The sequence below is a fragment of the Fukomys damarensis genome, unplaced genomic scaffold (genome assembly GCF_012274545.1).
Source record: "Fukomys damarensis isolate Sample0158 unplaced genomic scaffold, DMR_v1.0_HiC HiC_scaffold_10, whole genome shotgun sequence".
Classification (NCBI taxonomy): Eukaryota; Metazoa; Chordata; class Mammalia; order Rodentia; family Bathyergidae; genus Fukomys; species Fukomys damarensis.
The window spans coordinates 12,124,825-12,145,909 of NW_022900922.1; the positions used below are offsets into that span (position 1 = coordinate 12,124,825).

Sequence of the window (21,085 nt, forward strand, 5' to 3'; positions counted from 1 at the left end):
AAAAAAAAAAAAAAAAAAAAAAAAAAAAAAAAAAAACTAAAACTAGAGGTTCCATTTGATCCAGCTTTGACCCTTACAAGTATCTTCCCAAAAAAGTTAAAAGCACCATAGCACAGTGATGATATATGCACACTCGTGTTTATAGCAGCACAATTTATAATAGCTACATCTTTGAAACAGCCCATATGCCCATCAGCAGATGAATGGATAAAGAAAATGTGGTATTTATATACAATGGAGTACTACTCAACAGATAAAATTGAGTCATTTGTAGGTAAATGGATGCACCTTGAGACCATAATTTTAAGTGAAATAAGACATACTAGTTTAAATATCACATTATTTTTCTTGTGTGAGAAACTCCAAGGGTAAATAAGGAGCAAAATAAAGGATAGATATTGGGAAGTAGGAAGAACATGTTCAAATGGGAAAGGAAATGGGGTGGGGGATGGGATTTTAAAAGAAGACAAAAATGGAAACAAAGCTTCTGTAAATGGGGAAGGATTGAAGGGAGGAGAGGGGAATGGGAGCACTATGTATGGCACATATGTACAAATAAAAAAATTGAATAAAAACCCTACACAGCAAAGGAAACACCAACAGAATAAAGCGACAGTTTAGAAAATGCGGGAAAATCTTGCTAGCTACTCCTTCAGAGGACAAATGTCTAGAATGTATAAGGAACTCAAAATAATTAGATCCCCCCAAAATAAAAGATACAATAAAAAATGAGCAACTGAATGAATAGACACTTTTCAGAAGTATACATGGCCAATAAATACATGAAAAAACGTCCAACATCTCTTGCCATTAGAAAAAGGCAACTTAAAGCAATACTGAGATTTTATCTTACTCCAGAAAAAATAGCTATCATTGAGAAATCAAGTACTGGATGCTAATGAGACTGTTGGGGGAAAGAAAACCTACATTGTTGATGGCAGTATAAATTAATAAAACCACTAGGGGAATCAGTATGGGGATTCTGCAAAAAAACTGAAAATAGAAATTCCAGGGCCAGGGATTTAGCTCAGTGATTCTGGCGCCTGCCTTGCAAATGCAACAACCAGAGTTTGATCCCTGGTACCAAAAGAAAAAAAAAAGAAAGAAAGAAATTCAACCCAGCTATTCCCCTTCTGGCTATCTTCCTGAATGAGTTAAAGACATCCTATTACAGTGGTGCATGCTTAGCCATGTTTATAGCAACACAACTCATAGCTAAATCTTGGAAGCTGCTTATATGTCCATTAGGAGATGAATAGAAAAATAAAATGTTTTTATACACAATAGAGTCCTATTCTGTTATAAAAAAAAGGACAAATTAGGGTCATTTCTAGGAAAATGGGTGCATAATGTTAAATGAAATAAATCAGAAATCCAAGCTTAAAGTATAAATAATTGAAAGAGCAAAGTGAAAGATAGATAAAGGAAACAAGGAGATAGAGCTTTTGCAAATGGGAAGGGAACCAAGAGATGGAGAGGGAAAGGGAAGAAAGGGAAGAAAGGGAAGTAGAAATTAAAAAAAAATAGCTTTTCTTAGTTGAAAATTTGTGAACTAAGAAAATAAATTATCTGCTACATACCCTATTATAGTTATGAAATGGGGCAAGCTAATCACATAGATACTTGTGTTCCACAAGGAGGATAGGAGGCACATTAGCAGTCCCTGACCTATAAACAGTTCTGAAATCCAATCAGACACAGTTTGCCAGGCCCCAGAGGGGCCTAGAATATGTTTTTCCTTGAATGTGAATAGTTCCTAATCCATGATTCCCCAGGATCTTATTATATATCTTTTGAAGTATCTTTTCCATATCGATGGCTTTTCACCTTGTTCTTGCTTATAGGAAAGGTCCAGGTTCAGAGACCTCTTTTTAGTTTTTACTGTTTCTGTCCGTATTGGGCAAAGCTGTTAGTATTTTTATTGTTTGGTTGTTGTTTTGTACCAGGGATCGAACTTTGCACTTGCAAAGCAGGTGGTGGAACCACTGTGTTAGTATTTTTAAATAATGTAATTTTTTTTCCTTTTTTTTTTTTTTTGTACCAAGGATTGAACTCAGGACCTTGTGCTTTGAGGCAGGCACAGTCACCACCGAGCTAAATCCCCAGCCCCCAAATGTAATTTTTAAAAGAATTGTGGATTTCTCTGAATCTTAATGTCTTCATGCTACAAAAACTGTATATATAAATGTTTTTGAGATACATCTCTCTCTATGTTGAGCATATAAGGCTTGGGTGGAACAATGCACTCAAGATTCTTACTAGTATTTTTGTCTAGCTCACAAGTCTGCAAGATGCCACCTGAAGTCTCTCTGGTGTCTTTACAGTGTTATGACCACTTAATGACTGTTCTTTGCTGAGAGGGGCAGAAGAGAAGGAATGGGGAAGGAGAGCTAGTTGGGTGAACTACAGCCTGCGGGCTGGCAGATATTCTGCCATTGACCTGTTTTTGTACAGCCCATAAGCTGAGAATTGTTTTTGCATTTTAAAGGTTTGTAACAGAAACCTAGGAAAATGTGAGCGTCCATATATGACTCATGAAAGTAACAGCAGCTAAATGTGGGAAAGATTGATAAGTAAAAACACTTTGTTAAAGTGATATATAAAGAGGCTGGAGATTTCGCTCATTGGCGCTGTGGCTGCCTCACAAGAACAAGGTCTAGAGTTTGATCCCTGGTACCAAAAAGTAAAGTGATGTACATAAAGAGACAGGAAAAAAAATTTTCCAGAATACTACTCAACAAAGTTGTAAAATATAAGACAAATTTACATTTTTCCTAGTTATACAGGTAGAAATGAAGAAAAAAGCTTTTATGGTTCTATTGAAGCTTTCATATATATAACATACATATTAGAAATAATTGTAGAATTCTGAGATAAAAAGAATGAATAGCACATTCACATAAATTCCTGCTTATATCTAAAAGATGAAATTTAATGTCGAGACAGACTTAATGTAATAGCAATAATAACAATTATAATAATCTCAGTACTTTTCCCTCATTTTATGGTTACAGTCCTAGTTCCTTGGCGCATCATCTGGAGATTCTTGAACCCCACTGTTAGTTGCCTGCCTGTCTCTGCAGCTTCCTAGACGTCTGTCTGCTTTAGGATTTCAGCCTTCCTCTCCTCTCCTGATTACTTACCATTACTGCTTCTGGGTGGCTAGATAGACAATTCAAAATCCATTTGAAGTAATACAAATATGATAACAGCTCATGCCTAGTAACTGGTAGATACTTCAAATATATTTCTTGAATCAATTTAAAAAATGCCAACTCAAATGAGAGTGATTTTTATTGTTTATTGTTATGAGGAATTTTAAAGCATATGACACAGTCATTTCCCATTCAGAAGGGGAGATAAAAATGTAAATACTAAATAAGGAATGATATGATATGGACTGATTTCTATAGGTTTGACAGTTTAGAAATAGCCAGGTGATGGAACTATATATGGCATATATGTATTGCCTACCATTGCATATGGGGAAATTTCCACTTTACTGACATGAGGGAACATTCCATTCCCCTAGATTCTGTGACTATTGTGTATACTTAGGACCTTGGGAGATAAATTTAGGGTTTTATTTAAAGTAGAGGGCTATAGATTTTTGTTTTTCAGGGTATCTACAAATAAAACATTTTATGACTTCAGGGAAGAATTAAATATGTGCTTTCATTGGGAGCAGAAGGATTAAATAAACCTGGGTGTATGTGATACCTAAAAAAGTATTAGGTCCACAGGATTAGGGAAACCTGCCCTGATGATGAATTGAGTTAGAAATATGGTAACTGAGCATGAAACAAATATCATTTCCCCTCTGTTGTTTCAGGCTGCAGAATGGTGCAGGGTTCTCCTGTAAGACTAAGATTCCAGTAAAGGGGTCAAGAAAACAAAAATCTGTTCATGCTGTGGCCTCATCCTTTTAGAGGGCTCATGGTTTCCACCAACTAGTCCATTGAGGAGAGAGTAGTCTTGGGTTGGTGAGGGAGAGAAACTTTGCTGAAGCACCAGTGCTTCCACCCTGGAAGGTGGTGGGGAGCCCTTCGCTACTGGGAAGGAGTGAGGGATCGTGCAAACAAGCCATGTGTCATGCAGAGGCCAGCAGGCAGGAATGCCTCCTCACACACCAGGGCTAATTTGTCAGTGTACTGTTGTGGAGCAGGAGCGAATTGAGAACTGCATGTTTTTCGAATTTCTTTGCATATCTTTGAGGTTTCTGCAAGTTCCATTGGAGTGCTTTGAGTTCATTTCCTAAAGGTAAAGGGTCAGATGAAGAGGACTCTACAGGAATGATGAATCACAAAGTAATCAACTTTTTTAAAAGACCCTCTGTTGACGCCTATAATAATGGAATTTGCACCCTAATCTTTCATTAGAGTAGTGTTTTTGAAGGTCATCAGGACCCCTACAGTTGCTAACTCCCTTTTACCTAACATTTTACACAGTTCAAGAACAATAGCTTTTGACTCCTTTTTTATTTCTGGAACTGCTCTTTTTTTTGGTTTCTCTGGTTCCATTTCTCTTTTGCAGGGTGGGGGAGAATGACTTCTCAGTTTGCTTTGCAGGCTTTACTCCACCCTTCTTTCTTCAAATGCGCTCCCACACACCATCCCCATCATCTCTCTCCTCAGGCTGCATCTGCTTTCCGAGGAGCCTCCTTCGTATCCTTGACTTCCACCCCTGTGATCCCCAAATCTTTTTATTCACATTTTTTTTAAAAGTTCCACATCTATATATATCCTATGTCTACTTGAAAAACTCTATTTAGATATCCCACAAATGTCTCAGACTCAGTATATCTAAAAAATAAACATAATCTTTACCTCAAGCTGATGGCATTCTGAATTTCCTGTGTTAGTGAATATATTATTAGCCACCTTGTTGCCTAAAGCAGAAGTTTGTGAGGAGTCTCTTTAGATCTTTTTTTCTGCCTTTGCCTCAGAAAAATCAACTGTGAGTCATATCAGTTCTACCTGACAATTTCTCAAATATACCTGCTTTTCCACCTCTTCCGTTGGAATATTTCAGATAGTCATTATCTCTCTCATTTGCACCACTGTTTCTCTGCCTTTAATACTGATTGCTCCCCTTTATCACACTCTGTCCAGCAAATTTGATTGTATCCCCTGACCCTTTCCACAGATTTGAATGAGGGATGAATCCTAACTCAGCTGGTCATTGAGTCCTTGGCCATTCATATCCCACATGACCTAGGTGTAGTTCTCTGGTTCTGGTCTTACTTCCACACTGTGATAATGATTGCTCATTTTCCTGAACTCCTAAACCGAGTATCTGTACCACACCTGGGGACTTACTCAACTACATGCCTGCTGTTGTTCTTCTTTGTGTCTATGTATGGTGGACCAAGTGAGGGAACCATCTCCAGGGCTTGGACCATTACTCCAGAAAGGGTAAGACTGTAAGTCCTGCAGATACAGTGTGCAGTCAATAAGTATTTATTGGATAACTTTAACTAATAAGTTTCTCTCTTTATATATATTATTTATTAATAATGCCAGTTTCTTAAAAAATTTTTTTTTGAGTTTTACGTTTAACTGCATGAAGACTTACTTTTTTTTTTAGTAACTTTGTGTTATTCATTTGCTAATTAACAGGGCTTAACTTTTCATTTTCACCTAACAAGTCTGTTTTTTCATAGGTGAGGAATTCTTGTAATGTGCATGGTGGTAAGAACAGCAAGAATGTGCTAAATACCATCAAATACTCTTACATTCTTCTGTCATTAGAAAGGCTTATAAATTGAAAAGTATCACAGTTTTAATTGGACTTACGATAGGTTAATTTGATTTTTAGCTTCTAAGAGGCACTCTTTCAAGTAAAAAGGTTCTAGGGCTCAATTTAAGACAACATATTAAGAGTTGATGTGTCTCATGCACTTAGAACATGAAAGGCTCTTTTATTTCTGACACAGGCATTGACATGCAGAGAAGAGCTCCTGACTCTTCTTCTGTCTCTCCTTCCCCTGGTATGGAAGATACCAGTTCAGGAACAGCAGGCAACAGGTATGTTTTCCCTTGGGAATTATTCAAATGCAATAATGATTAGAAAATCTATGAAAAAGCAGAACACTTATCAAAAGGAATAAATCTAAGTATGCCACATATCAGAAAAATAGTGAAATTTTGAAGAAAGAAATTAAACTTCCTTTGCTTAAAGATTGCTTTCTATTACATTGCTCTAGAAATAATTTTTGCAGTATTTGTTTCAGTTTAGTTTTTCTAATGTTGCTTTTAAAGGATAAATTTGAAATACTGTAATATTTTGTTTCAAGGCTGGATAAACTTTTTTTTTTTGGGGGGTACTGGGGATCAAACTCAGAACCTTGCGTTTTCAAGGCATGTGGCAACACCACGGAGCCAAATCCTGGGCCCTGAATAGACTTTTTACCCCTAGGACCAATAGATGTTTTAAATTTCTGACTCGAGAAAAACTATATGTAAAAATAATGAAACTTGGGCCAGGGATTTAGCTCAGTGGTTCCACCACCTGCCTTGAAAGCACAAGGTCCTAAGTTTGATCCCCAGTACCAAAAAAAAAAAACTTGAAATATTTCAGTGGAAAGATCAACCTTTTTTTGGATATGTGAACTGTGAGATGCTGAGGTTAAAAATCTTCCTACATTATGTTTTATTACCTTGTTTATATTTTTAGTAAATTTGTGATATGAGCTTCTTTTTAGAGAGTTACCTAAAGTCTTATCATATTGTTTCAGGGAGTTATATAAGATATTGTAATATTGTTTTTCTCTTTGCTTTTTCTTCTGAATTTGTAGAGTTCAAAAATTATTGATCACTTAAGGACCCTTTTAGAGAAGTTTTCTTTGTTGCCTTTTATCTTTTGCTTTGGTGGTGTTTGTCATATTCCTTTTAATTCTCCTCTCACTGGTTTGTTTTCTATCTCCTAATTAAATCACAAGTCTTCTGTTTACAGATTTTTATTTATTCACTATATGTTGCAATTGTATTTTTCATTTAGATCTTATATGTTATTGCAAAGGGAAATGTTAATTATTTTCTTAATTGGTAAGAAGGATTCATTTCTCTAAGAAATTGTCATTGAGTGTTGATTACATGACAGGACTTAGCTGTAGGGACTGAGTTTGAAATGGTGATCTCTGTGCCTGGTGCCTAGTTTAGTGCATGAGGCATTTGAGAATTATTTCAAATGAAGAACCTTTTAAACACAGTCTTGGTGAATATTTGATATACACTATGATTTTGAAATAATTTTGAAAATGTTAAAGTTCTTGAAGGCTCTAAACTAAATACTACTTTTGAGAATATAATGCATCTTAATGTGGCACCATTGAAAGAGATTTGTAAAATGGTGTGAACAGCACCATTAAATCTCAGATAGTTAATCCAAAGAGTTATGTAGACATTAGAATGCAAGTATGGCTTTAGAACAGATTGACTTTCCTGATTCTATTCCCTTTCATTATATTCAAAATCAGTTTAGATCCTTTGAGCTAATATCACCTGGTGTTTTTAGAGTGAGAAGGGTAGGGCCCGGGGATTTAGCTCATTGGTTCTGCTGCCTGCCTCGTAAGCACAAGGACCCAAGCTCTACCCCCAGTATCTCCCCAAAAGTTTCTGCACTGCAATAGAGTAAGAAGGGTTAAGTGTGGAGAAAAGTGATCCAGAGACCTAACATAACTGAAGGAAAATAGCCCTGTAGCAAAAGTATCAGAGTCTAGACTTTTGAAATAGATGATAAATATGGGGGTCTTTGCCTGAATAAATTGAGGTTCACAGCATATTCTAAGGTATTCTAAGTCTTTTTTTCTTCCTTTCAATAGATTTTAATCTGCCATTGTCATCTAATATAATCCTGACCAAAGAAAAGAACTCAAGTTCACAAAGACCTACTCAGGAAAAATTATATTTGGGAGGAAGTGCCCCATCTAGTCAGGTTTCTACAAAAATAAACATCTTTCGAAAAGGCAGACGACAGCGTAAAAGTACCCATCGCTATTCCATAAGGGATGCAAGAAAGACACAGCTCTCCACATCAGATTCGGAAGGCAATTCAGATGACAAAAGTATAGCAGTGAATAAATCCAGAAGGTCCCATGTACTACAGCATTTTGTAACACAGTCTTCTAAAGAAGCCCCCCTCACAGCTGAACTTGACCCCTCTGTGACCAAAGAACACACTTCTCCTGACATGATGGCTCTGGAAAACTCCAGAGAGATTATCCCAAGACAGGAGTCAAATGCTGACATTTTAAGTGAGCCAGCTGCCTTGTCTATTCTCAGTAACATGAATAATTCTCCATTTGACTTATGTCATGTTCTGTTATCGTTATTGGAAAAAGTTTGTAAGTTTGACATTATGTTGAATCATAATTCTGCCTTGGCAGCCAGTGTAGTGCCCACACTGACTGAATTCCTAGCAAGCTTTGGGGACTGCTGCAACCTAAGTGACAGCTTAGAGAGCCAAGTGGTTTCTGCAGGTTGGACTGAAGAACCAATGGCTCTGGTTCAGCGGATGCTCTTTCGAACAGTATTGCATCTTATGTCAGTAGATATCAGTACCACAGAGGTGATGCCAGAGAGTCTTAGAAAGAATTTAACTGAATTGCTTAGGGCAGCTTTAAAAATCCGATCTTGCTTAGAAAAGCAGTCTGACCCTTTTGCACCAAGACAAAAGAAAACACTACAGGAAGTCCAGGAAGGCTTTGTGTTTTCACGGCATCGGCACAGAGCCCTTCTTTTACCTGAGCTTTTGGAAGGGGTTCTACAAATCCTGATCTGTTGTCTTCAAAGTGCAGCTTCAAATCCCTTCTACTTCAGTCAAGCCATGGATTTGGTTCAAGAATTTATTCAGCACCAAGGATTTAATCTATTTGAAGCAGCAGTTCTTCAAATGGAATGGCTGGTTTCAAGAGATGGAGTTCCTCCCGAGACCACAGAACATTTGAAAGCCTTAATAAATAGTGTGATGAAGATCATGAGTACTGTCAAAAAAGTGAAATCAGAGCAACTTCATCACTCAGTATGTACAAGAAAAAGGCACAGACGCTGTGAGTATTCTCACTTTATGCATCACCACAGAGATCTCTCAGGTCTTCTGGTTTCAGCTTTTAAAAACCAAGTTTCCAAAAACCCTTTTGAAGAGACTGCAGATGGAGATGTTCATTACCCTGAGCGGTGCTGCTGCATTGCAGTATGTGCACATCAGTGCTTGCGCCTGCTCCAACAAACTTCCTTGAGCAGCACCTGTGTCCAGATTCTAGCAGGTGTACACAGTGTTGGCATATGCTGCTGTATGGACCCCAAATCTGTAATCATCCCTTTGCTTCATGCTTTTAAATTGCCAGCACTGAAAAATTTTCAGCAGCATATATTGAATATCCTTAACAAACTTATTTTGGATCAGTTAGGAGGAGCAGAGATATCTCAGAAAATTAAAAAAGCAGCTTGCAACATCTGCACCATTGACTGCGACCAGCTGGCTAAGTTAGAAGAGACCCTGAAGGGCAACTCATGTGGTGCTGAACCTCACTCAAGTTTATCCAGTCCTTCTTACAGATGTCAAGGGATCCTACCGAGCAGTGGGTCTGAAGACCTGTTGTGGAAATGGGATGCATTAGAGGCTTATCAGGACTTTGTTTTTGAAGAAGACAGATTATATAATATACAGATTGCAAATCACATTTGCAATTTAATCCAGAAAGGCAATATAGTTGTTCAGTGGAAATTGTATAATTATGTATTTAATCCTGTGCTCCAAAGAGGAGTTGAATTAGCACATCATTGTCAACACCTAAGCATTACTTCAGCACGAACTCATATGTGTAGCCAACCAAAACAGTGTTTGCCTCAGGAAGTGCTACAAATCTATTTAAAAACTCTGCCTATCCTACTTAAATCCAGGTTTGTATGCATGCAGATGTGCAGCAATTTTTTCTTTATCGGATGTTTTTTAATGTGAGATAGAGTGTATGCATTTGAACTTCTAACCGTGATACCTCCACACTCTCATCAGTAGTATAATACATATTTATTATATTCTTTCCTGGGATTTAATCTTTCTTTCTCCCCCCCCGTCTCTCTCTCTCTCTCTCTCTCTCTCTCTCTCTCTCTCTCTCTCTTTCTTTCTTTTGTACTGGGGATTGAACTCAGGACCTTGCACTTGCAAGGCAGGCGGCGGAACCACTGAGCTAAATCCCATACCCTTAATTTTCTTTTGTTAACAAACAAGGAATCCATCCAATGTCAGATATTTTCAACCTTTTATTTATTTGTTTTTACTGAGAGTAGTTGTAGTGGAAAGGATACAGCAGTTGATCTTAATTTCTTAGCTAAAAAAGGTACAATTTTAGATATGTTTCTTGGAGAAAAAATGGAACTAGGGAAAAGATAAAGATTAAATTAGTTATTTTATATTTATTTGATGAAATATTATTAGCTATTAAAATTATTTATAGAGATCATATTGGACCAGGAGAAAATTCTTATAACATTTTAAAGTAAAATTTAAAATAACATTTACTTATTTACAAATGTGTAAAATATGCACATACATAAAATGATAATTATTTGTTGAGGCAGTGTTGTTGTTACTACTAGTATTATTATTATCATTTGAGACAGGGTCTTGCTATGTTGCCAAGGCTGGTCTTGAATTTATAATCTTTTTCCCTCAGCCTCCTGAGTATATACCCACTATACCTAGCTGGAATTGCTACTTTTTAAACACCACATTTATATTTACTACCTAAGAAATACATTTAGAAAAATAGAAAATACAAATACATGATCTTAGTCAAAAGGCCGAAAAGCGATGGAAAATACAAATAAAGAGAAGAAAAGTTAAAATTACTTTTAATTCCAGTTTTTGTGATTGTAAAGTCTGGTACATTTAAAAAATAATATTATAAATAAAGCTGGTTCATAGACATAGATTGGCCTTTCAAATTAATGCATATAGTATTTTAAAAACTGAAAACATCACCTATCATCTTTATGTGTGACTTTTAAAAATTCATCTTAATACAACTACTTTAATGTTGATGTTGAATCATTGCTTTACAGTTACCTTTTTGAAATTCTGATATTTTGGTATTGTCCAAGTAAAGGTGACTTTGTTTTATCCTTAGCATATTTGTGCTCAATCTAGATCCTTGCAAAATAGGACTAAGATTCACTGACTTGATTTATGTTAAAGTTATTAATAGGATAGATTTCAGTGGTCTAAACACAAGTCTTACATGAGACAAAGCTGAAAACCTCTCTCTCTCTCTGCATTGGGGATTGTATGCAGGGCCCCGTGCTAGGCAAGCCCTCTGTCACAACTGAACTATATCCCTAGCCAACTGAAAACCTTCTTTAATATTTGCATTGTTGACATATATCAAATAGCCAAGCTATAAGGAAACTCATGTAATATTGAACTTCATTCATATGATAGAAAGTCTTAATTTTCGTTCCTCTAGTTGGGTTCTTTCCCTTTATGAAGTACAAATGTAAGACAAATGATAAGTCTTGAGTAGGCTGTTAAGCAGACAGATGAACGAATGATTGTCTGATCTTGAGTATGATGATGGTTTTGACATATAAGTTTATGTAGAATTTGTCACTTCGAGAAAAATATTCTTCCCTGAGTTACCTCATTTAATTTGTTGGTTTTTTTTTTTTTTTTTTTTTTTTGTTTCTTTGGATTGAACTCGGGTCCTTGCGCTTGCAAAGCAGGCCACCGAACCGCTGAGCTAAATCCCTGGCCCTACCTCATTTAATTTGGATTGCATGTAGTCCTCTCTTTTCACATTCTTCCTGAGCGATATATGCAGTGTTTTGAGAAGGATGTGAGGGCAATTAGAAAGTAACTTGGTGACCTGGTTAATATTTAACAACTTTAACCAGATAATTAGATTAGGTAGTGTTAACATCTATCAAATGCAGCAACAACATATTTAAGTAGTGTATGTACCTATTATAAATGATGTTTCTCTGTATAAAATCTTTTTTTTCTATTTTCTGTCACAGGTTAATGAGAGATTTGTTTTTAAGTTGTAATGGAGTAAATCAAATAATTGAATTAAATTACTTAGATGGTATTCGAAGTCATTCCCTAAAAGCATTTGAAACACTGATCATCAGCCTAGGAGAACCCCAGAAGGAAGCTTCAATTCCAGGGATTGATGGGCTAGATATTGAACCAAAGGAACCATCACCTTCAAATATTGGTCCTCTTTTTCATAACCAGCAAGCTTATTCAGGCTCTCCTCAGAGCCTCAGTAAATTTTATGCCAGTCTCAAAGAAGCTTATCCAAAAAAACGAAAGACCGGTAACCAGGATGTGCATATCAACACCATAAACCTCTTCCTCTGTGTGGCATTTTTATGTGTAAGTAAAGAAGCAGAGTCTGATAGGGAGTCGGCCAATGAGTCAGAAGACACTTCTGGCTATGACAGTACAGCCAGTGAACCGCTGAGTCATGTGCTGCCATGTTTGTCTCTCGAGAGCCTTGTCCTGCCATCTCCAGAATGTATGCACCAAACAGCAGATGTGTGGTCTATGTGTCGTTGGATCTACATGTTGAGCTCGGTCTTCCAGAAACAGTTCCATAGCCTTGGTGGTTTCCAAGTGTGCCATAAGTTAATACTTTTGATAATACAGAAACTGTTGAGAAATCATGAAGATGAGCAAGGAATAAAGCAGGGAGATATGAATGCAAATGAAAACCAAGACTTAACCAGAACTTGTCACCCTGAGACAGGTATGCAGGAAGAGTTCTCATCTTTGACTGTAAAAAGTGACCCCCCACTATCAGAATTGGGAAGTCTAAAGAAGACTGCTGACAGTTTAGGTAAAATGGAGTCATCACATATTTCTTCCATAAATGTGGAGCAAATTTCAACCTCTGGAGCTGTTCCTGAGGAAGCAAAGCTATTTACAAATCAAGAAAGTGAGACCTTGCTTCATAGCATACGACTTTTGGAAGCTCTTCTGGCCATTTGTCTTCATAGTGCCAGAACCAGTCAACAAAAGATGGAATTGGAGTTACCCAATCAGGTATTACTATATTTAAAAAAAAATTTTTTTTCAAAGTTTTCATGTTTTGAGCAGCTCCTAGACTTAGCACAGTACCAGGTCCTGTATAGGACACAAAGGAGCATGTGGCCCCGTTCTCACCCTGAAGAAGCTTACAGTTTAGTTTGTAGTGCAAACGCCCCTTGTGAAACACTGTGTACATTGAGTGCCAGATAAGTAAGTCTGGATATTCACATTCTCAGTGTGATGTTGAGTTCCCTGCCTTGCACCCTTACCTTTGTTTCTATCTCTTGTGTAATTCTCATCATATCTTGTCTGTACCTATTTTTCATTTTGAACTGAGAATTTGTTCAAGGAGAAGTCAGTTTCTTATCCATCTTTATGGTCTCATGACCTATTTTAGAGATGTGGGCAAACAGCAAGAGCTTCCTTTAAGGGCAGAAGGGAAGGAGTGAGAGAAAAAGATTAGAATACAGCTGCTTCTTAGAATCTTGGGGAATCTCCAAGAATAAGGGATTTATAAACTCTAAAGGTGGTTAATTCAAACTCTGAAGTTTGAAAGAATAATTTTATGATACAATTAATTACTGGTACACTAAAATTTAAATGAACAATGTATTTGATAAGGGAAAATATTAGCCAAAAATGGTGTCATATCCCAATACTCTGGGAAGCTGAGGCAGGAGGACTGCAAGTTCAAATCTAGTCTGGGAAACGTAGTGATTTAGTGAAACACTGTATAGAAAGAAAAGCCCAATACCACATACATACCCACCAAAGTTACTAATTTTAAAAATAGAATGTTTGGGTAGATCTTAAAATTTATATAATTCCCTTTATATCAATGGCAAATGGACTAGTTTTCTGTGTATTAAATAATTGTTATTTATTTTGTTACTGTTTTAAAAGCATGTTATTAATATTCTTACTCTCATTTTACCTTAGAACTTATCTGTGGAAAATATATTATGTGAAATGAGGGACTATCTTTCACAGTCAAAGGTGACTGAAACAGAATTAGCAAAGCCTTTGTTTGATGCCCTGCTTCGAGTTGCCGTGGGTCAACATTCAACAGATTTTGAACATGATGCTATGACTGAGAAGGTATGAATCCATTTGGTGGCATTAGTTGGGCCATTTGCCTTTGACTAGCAGAGACAGGAATGTGTGGGGTGGGACTAGGACACTGGTGAATGTGGTTAGAATGTAGGGACCTGAATTTGGTCAGGCGAGGTCCGTGGGCAGTATCATCGTTGTCTGGGTGGATAGTGTTATCTCCCAAAACAGCACAGCAATGAGACATACTTTTCTTAATCTACCCTGGAAAGTTACCAAGAATTACTCCCAGTAAGATAGAAATGTGTTTATTTGATTTGATAAATCTTATAGATAACTGATAATTTATTAAATGATAATTCAGGATAATGATAATATAATTCATCTGATCCTATATCTGTACAGCTAATATTTCTAGAACTCTACTCAATTTAAACCACTTAACATAAAAATGAATAGTACTTGCAAAGAAAATAGTCATACTTTAGTTGTTTGTATAACATTTTTTTCTAAAGTAATGATTTTAAAATTTTTCTGAAAATACACATCTCCAATATATATTTAGTTCATTTCCCTCTCCTTTTGTTTCTTTTACCTTTGATTAATTATTGCTTTCCTTTATCTTCATATAACTTCCCTTTTAAATCTTTGTTCCATATATATATATATATGGTGTTTTATAATCTTTTGCCATATTTATTTTATATTTCTGTTTGCTGTAACTTTAAAACTTGCTGAAATAGCTATTAATACTTTCATCTTACTACTGAATCTGTTGATTAACTGTAAAATGTTTAAATATCAGCCTTATGCTCCTTTTTTTGTTTTTTGCTGATGCAGTGATAGCATACTCTAGCTTTTTTTTTTTCTTTTTCTTCTTCTTCTTTTCTTGGTACTGGGGATCAAACCCCAGACCTTGTACTTGCCAGGTAGGTGGTGGCAACACTGAACTAAATCCCCAGCCCTACTCTAGCTTTTAAAAGTAACAGTGGTCTTCGGCTAGGGATTTGGCTCAGTGGTTCCACTGCCTGCCTTGCAAGCGCAAGGTCCAGAGTTCAATCTCTGGTACCAAAAAAAAAGTAACAGTGGTCTAAAATGAAGGTATCCATAGCATTGTTATGAGAAAAGAAAAATGTCTTGCCACAGGTATTGCATAGGAAGTTAATGCTGGAACTTGATTTCTGAGATGTTTGTATTCTGAAATTTTTACTCCCTTTGAAAAATTGCCGTCTCTTTTCTAGTTATCTATGAAACATTTTATTTGTTAAAAATCCTTTGCAAAAGTGTCTTGCCAGTCATGTATGGTGGTACATATTGGTAACCTAAGCACTTAGGAGGCTGAGGCAGGAGGATATTGAGTTTGAGGCAAGCCTGGGCTGCATAACAAAACCTTGTCTCAAAAAACAAAACAAAAAAAGAAAGACATTATTTTCATTAACAAATCTGTGAAAATAACATACAGTTATTAGCATTAGTTTGTATGAAGTATAATTCTGCCTCATTGTGGTTTTCACTCATTATTGTATAACTAGAGTTAGGTTTATTTTTCAGTTAGGAGTATTTTCATACTCTATGGCTTTATTTTATTAAGGTGTTATCTGAGAAAAACATGATACTGGGTGAATGTCATAATCTTACAATGACTATTGTTAAGATATTTTTTTCTTGAAGAACATGCTCACTGGCCCTGTCCTTAAAATGACTTTTGAGTAATAAATGTTCGTTCTAAGAATGAGTGAATGTTACAATTATTGCCTTTAAATTACACTAATCTTACAGAGTCATCAGTCTGAGGAAGAATTATCATCCCAGCCTGGAGATTTTTCAGAAGAAGCAGAGGATTCTCAATGTTGTAGTTTTAAACTTTTGGTTGAAGAAGAAGGTTATGAAGCAGATAGTGAAAGCAATCCTGAGGATGGTGAATCCCGGGATGACGGTAAAATATCCAGAATGTGCTTACCATTGGCTCTGCAAATTGGATTGTTAATTAGCAAAATAGTTCATAAGGATACCACTTTTAGAATTTTGTGTTACTTACAAATTAAAAAGGACATTGCATTATCATTGTATTTGGTCTTCACAACAAGCCTGTTATTTGTGTATGCAATATAAAGCAATGAGATAAATTTTGTTACCATGAGCATTGGCTGCCTAAGGCAATGGGGGAAAGTTCAAGTCTTTACTTTCATATACTTTCTAGTGGAAAGGAAGACAATAAGTATCAGAAGTCAGCAGCATTGGGATATAAAACCAGGTGATGTAACAGTGATTGATTGGGTGGGTGGTCAGGGAAGGCCTTTCTGAAGAGATATTTACATTGAGATCTCAATAATAAAAAAAAGAGCTAACCAAACACTGGCAGTTTGTTATAAAGAATAATGAAGGGGGTAAAGATACCTTCTGTGACATCCAAGCAGCATAGATTTCTTCTTAGTTTAACATGAGCCAGCTTGTCCTTAGTCTGAAAGTGCATGACTTAGTGATCCTTTGTGTCTGGGTTAAAACTTGGGTAGAAAGGAAAAAATAGACTGATTGAAGCTAAAGATTTCTGGGAAGATTCTATCTATTCATATTCTGGCCTTATGCATTTCCCAGTACTGTTAGTCTTCACTAAATTTAGAATACTTTATCTTTCCCAGAGTTAAATTTCTTTTCCCCTTGGAGTGAATGGGAATAATCACTGATATTCTAGTTAAAGGGCCTAATGAACTCATGGTCAGTGCTTTTTGAAAAAATATTGGTTTGATGGTGGTTTTATAATACAGGTATGTTTTTATAATGGTAGATTTCTTCCTTTTATGTTTGCTAATGAAATCTCAAAGGTTTCTGGTTTAGGCAGACATTTATAAATGTTTTCAATATATGAACAATTTTAGAAAAACACAGCAGTCTTTTTAAAAAATCACATCAGTTTTCTAAACTGTAATATTAAGTAACAGCATTTGTTTCTTACACATAAAGAAGACAAAGTTAAGAAGACAGTCGCTCAATAGCTATAGCTGCTATTTTCATTGAATTATTGGCAAGTGAATTAAAATAACCGTATGATTTAGGTATTGTGGGGTCAGAAAGTTTGGGATAGTACTTTTTTCACTTGTGCTAGAGGGAGTTATTAAATTTTTATTACATGTCTATAAACATTGCTGTTGATAATTTTAATTTTATTGGTGACCAAAATTACTTATAAGGCTACTATATAAGCTTCAAACTATGTATAAGACTTTATTATTGTTCATGATATGTACCTTAATCAAAAAGTATATTGTAGGAAAAGGTTTTGTGAGAATCTCTTTTTTATTTTTTGTTGTTGTTGTTGTTGTTGTTTTTGAGACAGGGTCTCACTATGTAGTTGAAACTGACCTGGACCTCACTAGGTAGCCCAGGCGGGTCTTGAACTCACAGCAATCCTCCTGTCTAAGCCTCCCGAGTGCTGGGATTACAGGCGTGTGCCACCACGTCCGGCTTGAGAATCTCTTTATAAGTAACATTTTTGAATGCTGAATCTTCTGAATGCTGAATAAGGCTGAAATATGTGTTCAGTGGCAAGGGTATAAAAATAATCTATTTTTCCCTCTTCAGGGCTGGATTTAAAGCTTGAAACAGAAGGCTTCAGTGCAACAGTCAGTCCACATGACTTACTTGAAAACCTTACCGAAGGGGAAATAATATATCCTGAGATTTGTATGCTGGAATTAAATTTGCTTTCTACTAGTAAAGCTAAACTTGATGTGCTTGCTCATGTATTTGAGAGTTTTTTGAAAATTATCAGGCAGAAAGAAAAGAATGTTTTTCTGCTCTTGCAACAGGTAAAAGAGGCATTAGATTTGATCAATATTTACCACATTCATGCCCCAATTACTCCTCTTTCTTTTTTTTTTTTTATTTAGTACCCGGGATCGAACTTGGGCCCTTGAGCTTGTGAGGCAGGTGGTGGAACCACTGAGCCAAACCCCTAGGCCCCCGTCTTGTTATTTATAACCTAACTTGTCTAAAAGTTACTTGAGAATTCTTGTCCTTTAACAAACTATAGAAAGATCCCTGAAAGTATAGCCTTCTCTTGTCCTTTAAAATACCTTATGTGTGCTTTGACCTGTAAGTGGCACTCTGTAATCTTCTAATTCCATATTTCTCTAATATAAAAATCAATATTGCTATTGGATAACTAGTAATTAATCCTTATATATTTCTGATCATTGGTAACATTTTGAAAATTGCATTTAATTGTAATGTATCTCATCATTTTAACAAATCATAAAATTCAAGACATTGTACAAAGAATGTATAATGCTACATCTAGCATTCTTTCTAGTCATTTAAGAAAAACCACACACAGAGTAGATCTCTATCTATTAATTTATTTATGACATTGCTGTTGCTTTATGCTTCCATGAGGTAAGACATTTAATTTCTTGCATTTCACTTTTTAATCTTCAGGGAATTGTGAAAACTATTTTAGGAGGGTTCTTGAGTATTTTAACACAAGCCAATTCTGATTTTCAAGGTGAGTTAAAACTATTAATTTTAAACAGTTTTAAAATAATTTGTACTTTGTGATAATCATTTGCTATTGTGTGTAATTATGGCTTCTAGTAAGGTTGTGAATTCAAAAGTATTTTCATATGCACCATATGCTAGACATAGTATGAGTACCTTTATTATATAAAAAAGGGACTCCAGACTCTTAAGTGATTGAGTTGTTCACAGTACCATTGCAGAGACTGTAATCCAGTATAATAATTATATTGCTGTCTTATCTAATATTTTCTACTATCTGCTCAGTACTTTTGAGACATTTGAGAAATCCATATATTAATATAGAGTATGATTTTTAACCAGAATAAACCTAAATTGTTAACTGGAGTACAAAGGAGATGTTAACTTGTGTTTGTGTGGTCTCTCTTCCTGATTAAATTCAAGTTATATATTTTTGGCGGGAATCCTCAGAGGTGCTGCTGAGCTTTCCAGAGGGCATCACATCAAGGGGTTTATGATGTCTGTGTCTTATTACTAGTGATGTTAACTTTGACTACTTGATTGAGGTGGTATTTTCTGAGTTTCTCCTTTATAAAGTTAAATATTTTCCCCTTATGATTAATAAGTATCGTAATGGAGTGGTAACTTGAAAATATGTAAATATCCCTTTTCTTTTCTTTTCTTTTCTTTTCTTTTCTTTTCTTTTCTTTTCTTTTCTATTTTTGGTACCAGGGATCGAACTCAGGTCCTTGTGCTTGAGAGGCAGGCAATGACACCAGTGAGCTAAATCCCTGGCCCCAAAATATCCCTTTTCTCATCATACTCATCATACTTTAACCCCATGAATTTTATTCCATTGCTGATACCCGAAACAGTTAATATGTGGTGTTTACCAAATAGTGATTATCTATTTCTATCATTCTTTCTACATTTATTAATTGAGATTGTACTGTAAGAAAAAGCTTTTCCTTCCCCCCATTTACTTGTTTAATGTATGTGTATTACACTCCACGTTATACTCTTCCCTACCTATTTCCTCTATTACCACCATCTAACATTAATATGGAGCGTGTATTACAGCTAATGAACCTAAATTGCTATGTTATTACTAAAGTTAATAGTTTATTCAAATTTCCTTTTTCACCTCATTTTTGTTCAAGGATCTTATTCAGGGTACCACATTACAATTAATTATCATAGCTTCTTGTTTCTGTTGTTATGCTTTTGGTGTCAAGTCTAGGAAGATCTGACTGAAGGTCACAGAATTATTATTTTTTAAAATTACTTTCTCTTCACCATAATCTCTGTTCTTTGTTTTCTTTTATTCTGATTGTAATCTTGGGTCCTTGGGTTGACCCTGTGTATGCCATATCTCATATTATCCACTTCCCTCTCTTTGTACTATATCTTTGGAGATTTTTTCAGTTCTAGTCCCACTTTTAGTGTTCAATTTTGGCAGTTATCTGTTTAATACTTAAGAGCTATTTTTGTTTGATTATTTTATGGGTTTTTTTCCGTAACATCATCTTTGCATATAACATCATCTATCTGGATATTGTAATTAACATTTTAAACAGATTCATTTATCTCCTGAAATTTTTTTTCTCTAGGGTAGGTTTATTAAGTTTTTGGATTTTTACATGTTGGGATTTTTCTTTTAAATTACTGATTCTCAAATATTTTTTGAACCTTTTTTTTTTTTTTTGCCTATTTATATTTAAGAATGCTGTTGGAGAATTCTTCTAATGTTGTATAAGTAAATTTGTTTTTCTTTTGGGCCTTTTCCTTGAATGGATGTTCTATTGAAGAGCTCTGGGCAGATGTGCCAGAGGATGATTGGGGGTTCCCCAGTACCCTAATGAAAAGATAATTTCTCAGGGAATCATTAGGGCCACTATTACCTCACAGCACTCTGTGTACTATAGGAAAATGTACTCTCCATATGAAGGTTGTCAGCATCTTCTTGCTAAGAAAAAGGCAACCCTTCCTTTGTCTAGGAAGCATAGCCCAAAACCAGGACACAGAGCTTGGTAAACAGTGTTCAGTCTATTTTCCCAAGTTTTCCCTTTGGTTAGGCAACTTGCAGACTATATAGTTATACTTAGTACCCCTGATGCTAACACACCACTGTGTATCTGTGCTTTTCCCTGGTATTCCATACCATTTCTTTAGAGAAGAATTATCATTTGGGGACTGAAAGTGAAAGTTGAGCTATCTGTGCTCTATATTCAGATATAGGAGAGAGGTAGCTAGCCACAGACAGACATTTCATTAATTTCTGTGCTTTCAAGTATACTCTTACACTCTCCCAACTTTAGAGAAACAGACTGGCTCTCCCTGCACCAAGTCCTTTTATAATTCAAAGGAATTTTAGGCTGTAGCTTTCTCTTTTGTCCATCTACTTCTTCACCTTTGAGAAATAGTTTTTAATTTTTTACCTCTTTCTCAGTGCTCACTGCCCTCCCTCTACTCATTCTCATTCTGTGTCTCCCTCCCCCTCCCTCTCCCTTCCCCTCCCTCTCCCTCTCCTCTG

The 21,085-nt window shown here is 35.8% G+C and overlaps 1 protein-coding gene across 4 annotated transcripts in view; it reads left to right on the plus strand.

The window, feature by feature from the left end:
• The window catches only part of Lyst (lysosomal trafficking regulator), a 196,312-nt gene that overhangs the window by 42,167 nt on the left and 133,060 nt on the right, over nucleotides 1–21,085 (plus strand). For all 4 annotated transcript variants that reach the window (XM_033761844.1, XM_033761845.1, XM_033761846.1 and 1 more), the window contains 7 exons: nucleotides 5,936–6,026; nucleotides 7,823–9,902; nucleotides 12,015–13,044; nucleotides 13,969–14,127; nucleotides 15,859–16,015; nucleotides 17,659–17,885; nucleotides 18,514–18,580. In XM_033761844.1, coding sequence (XP_033617735.1) covers nucleotides 5,936–6,026; nucleotides 7,823–9,902; nucleotides 12,015–13,044; nucleotides 13,969–14,127; nucleotides 15,859–16,015; nucleotides 17,659–17,885; nucleotides 18,514–18,580 — 3,811 coding nt within the window. The remainder of the gene's footprint in view (nucleotides 1–5,935; nucleotides 6,027–7,822; nucleotides 9,903–12,014; nucleotides 13,045–13,968; nucleotides 14,128–15,858; nucleotides 16,016–17,658; nucleotides 17,886–18,513; nucleotides 18,581–21,085) is intronic.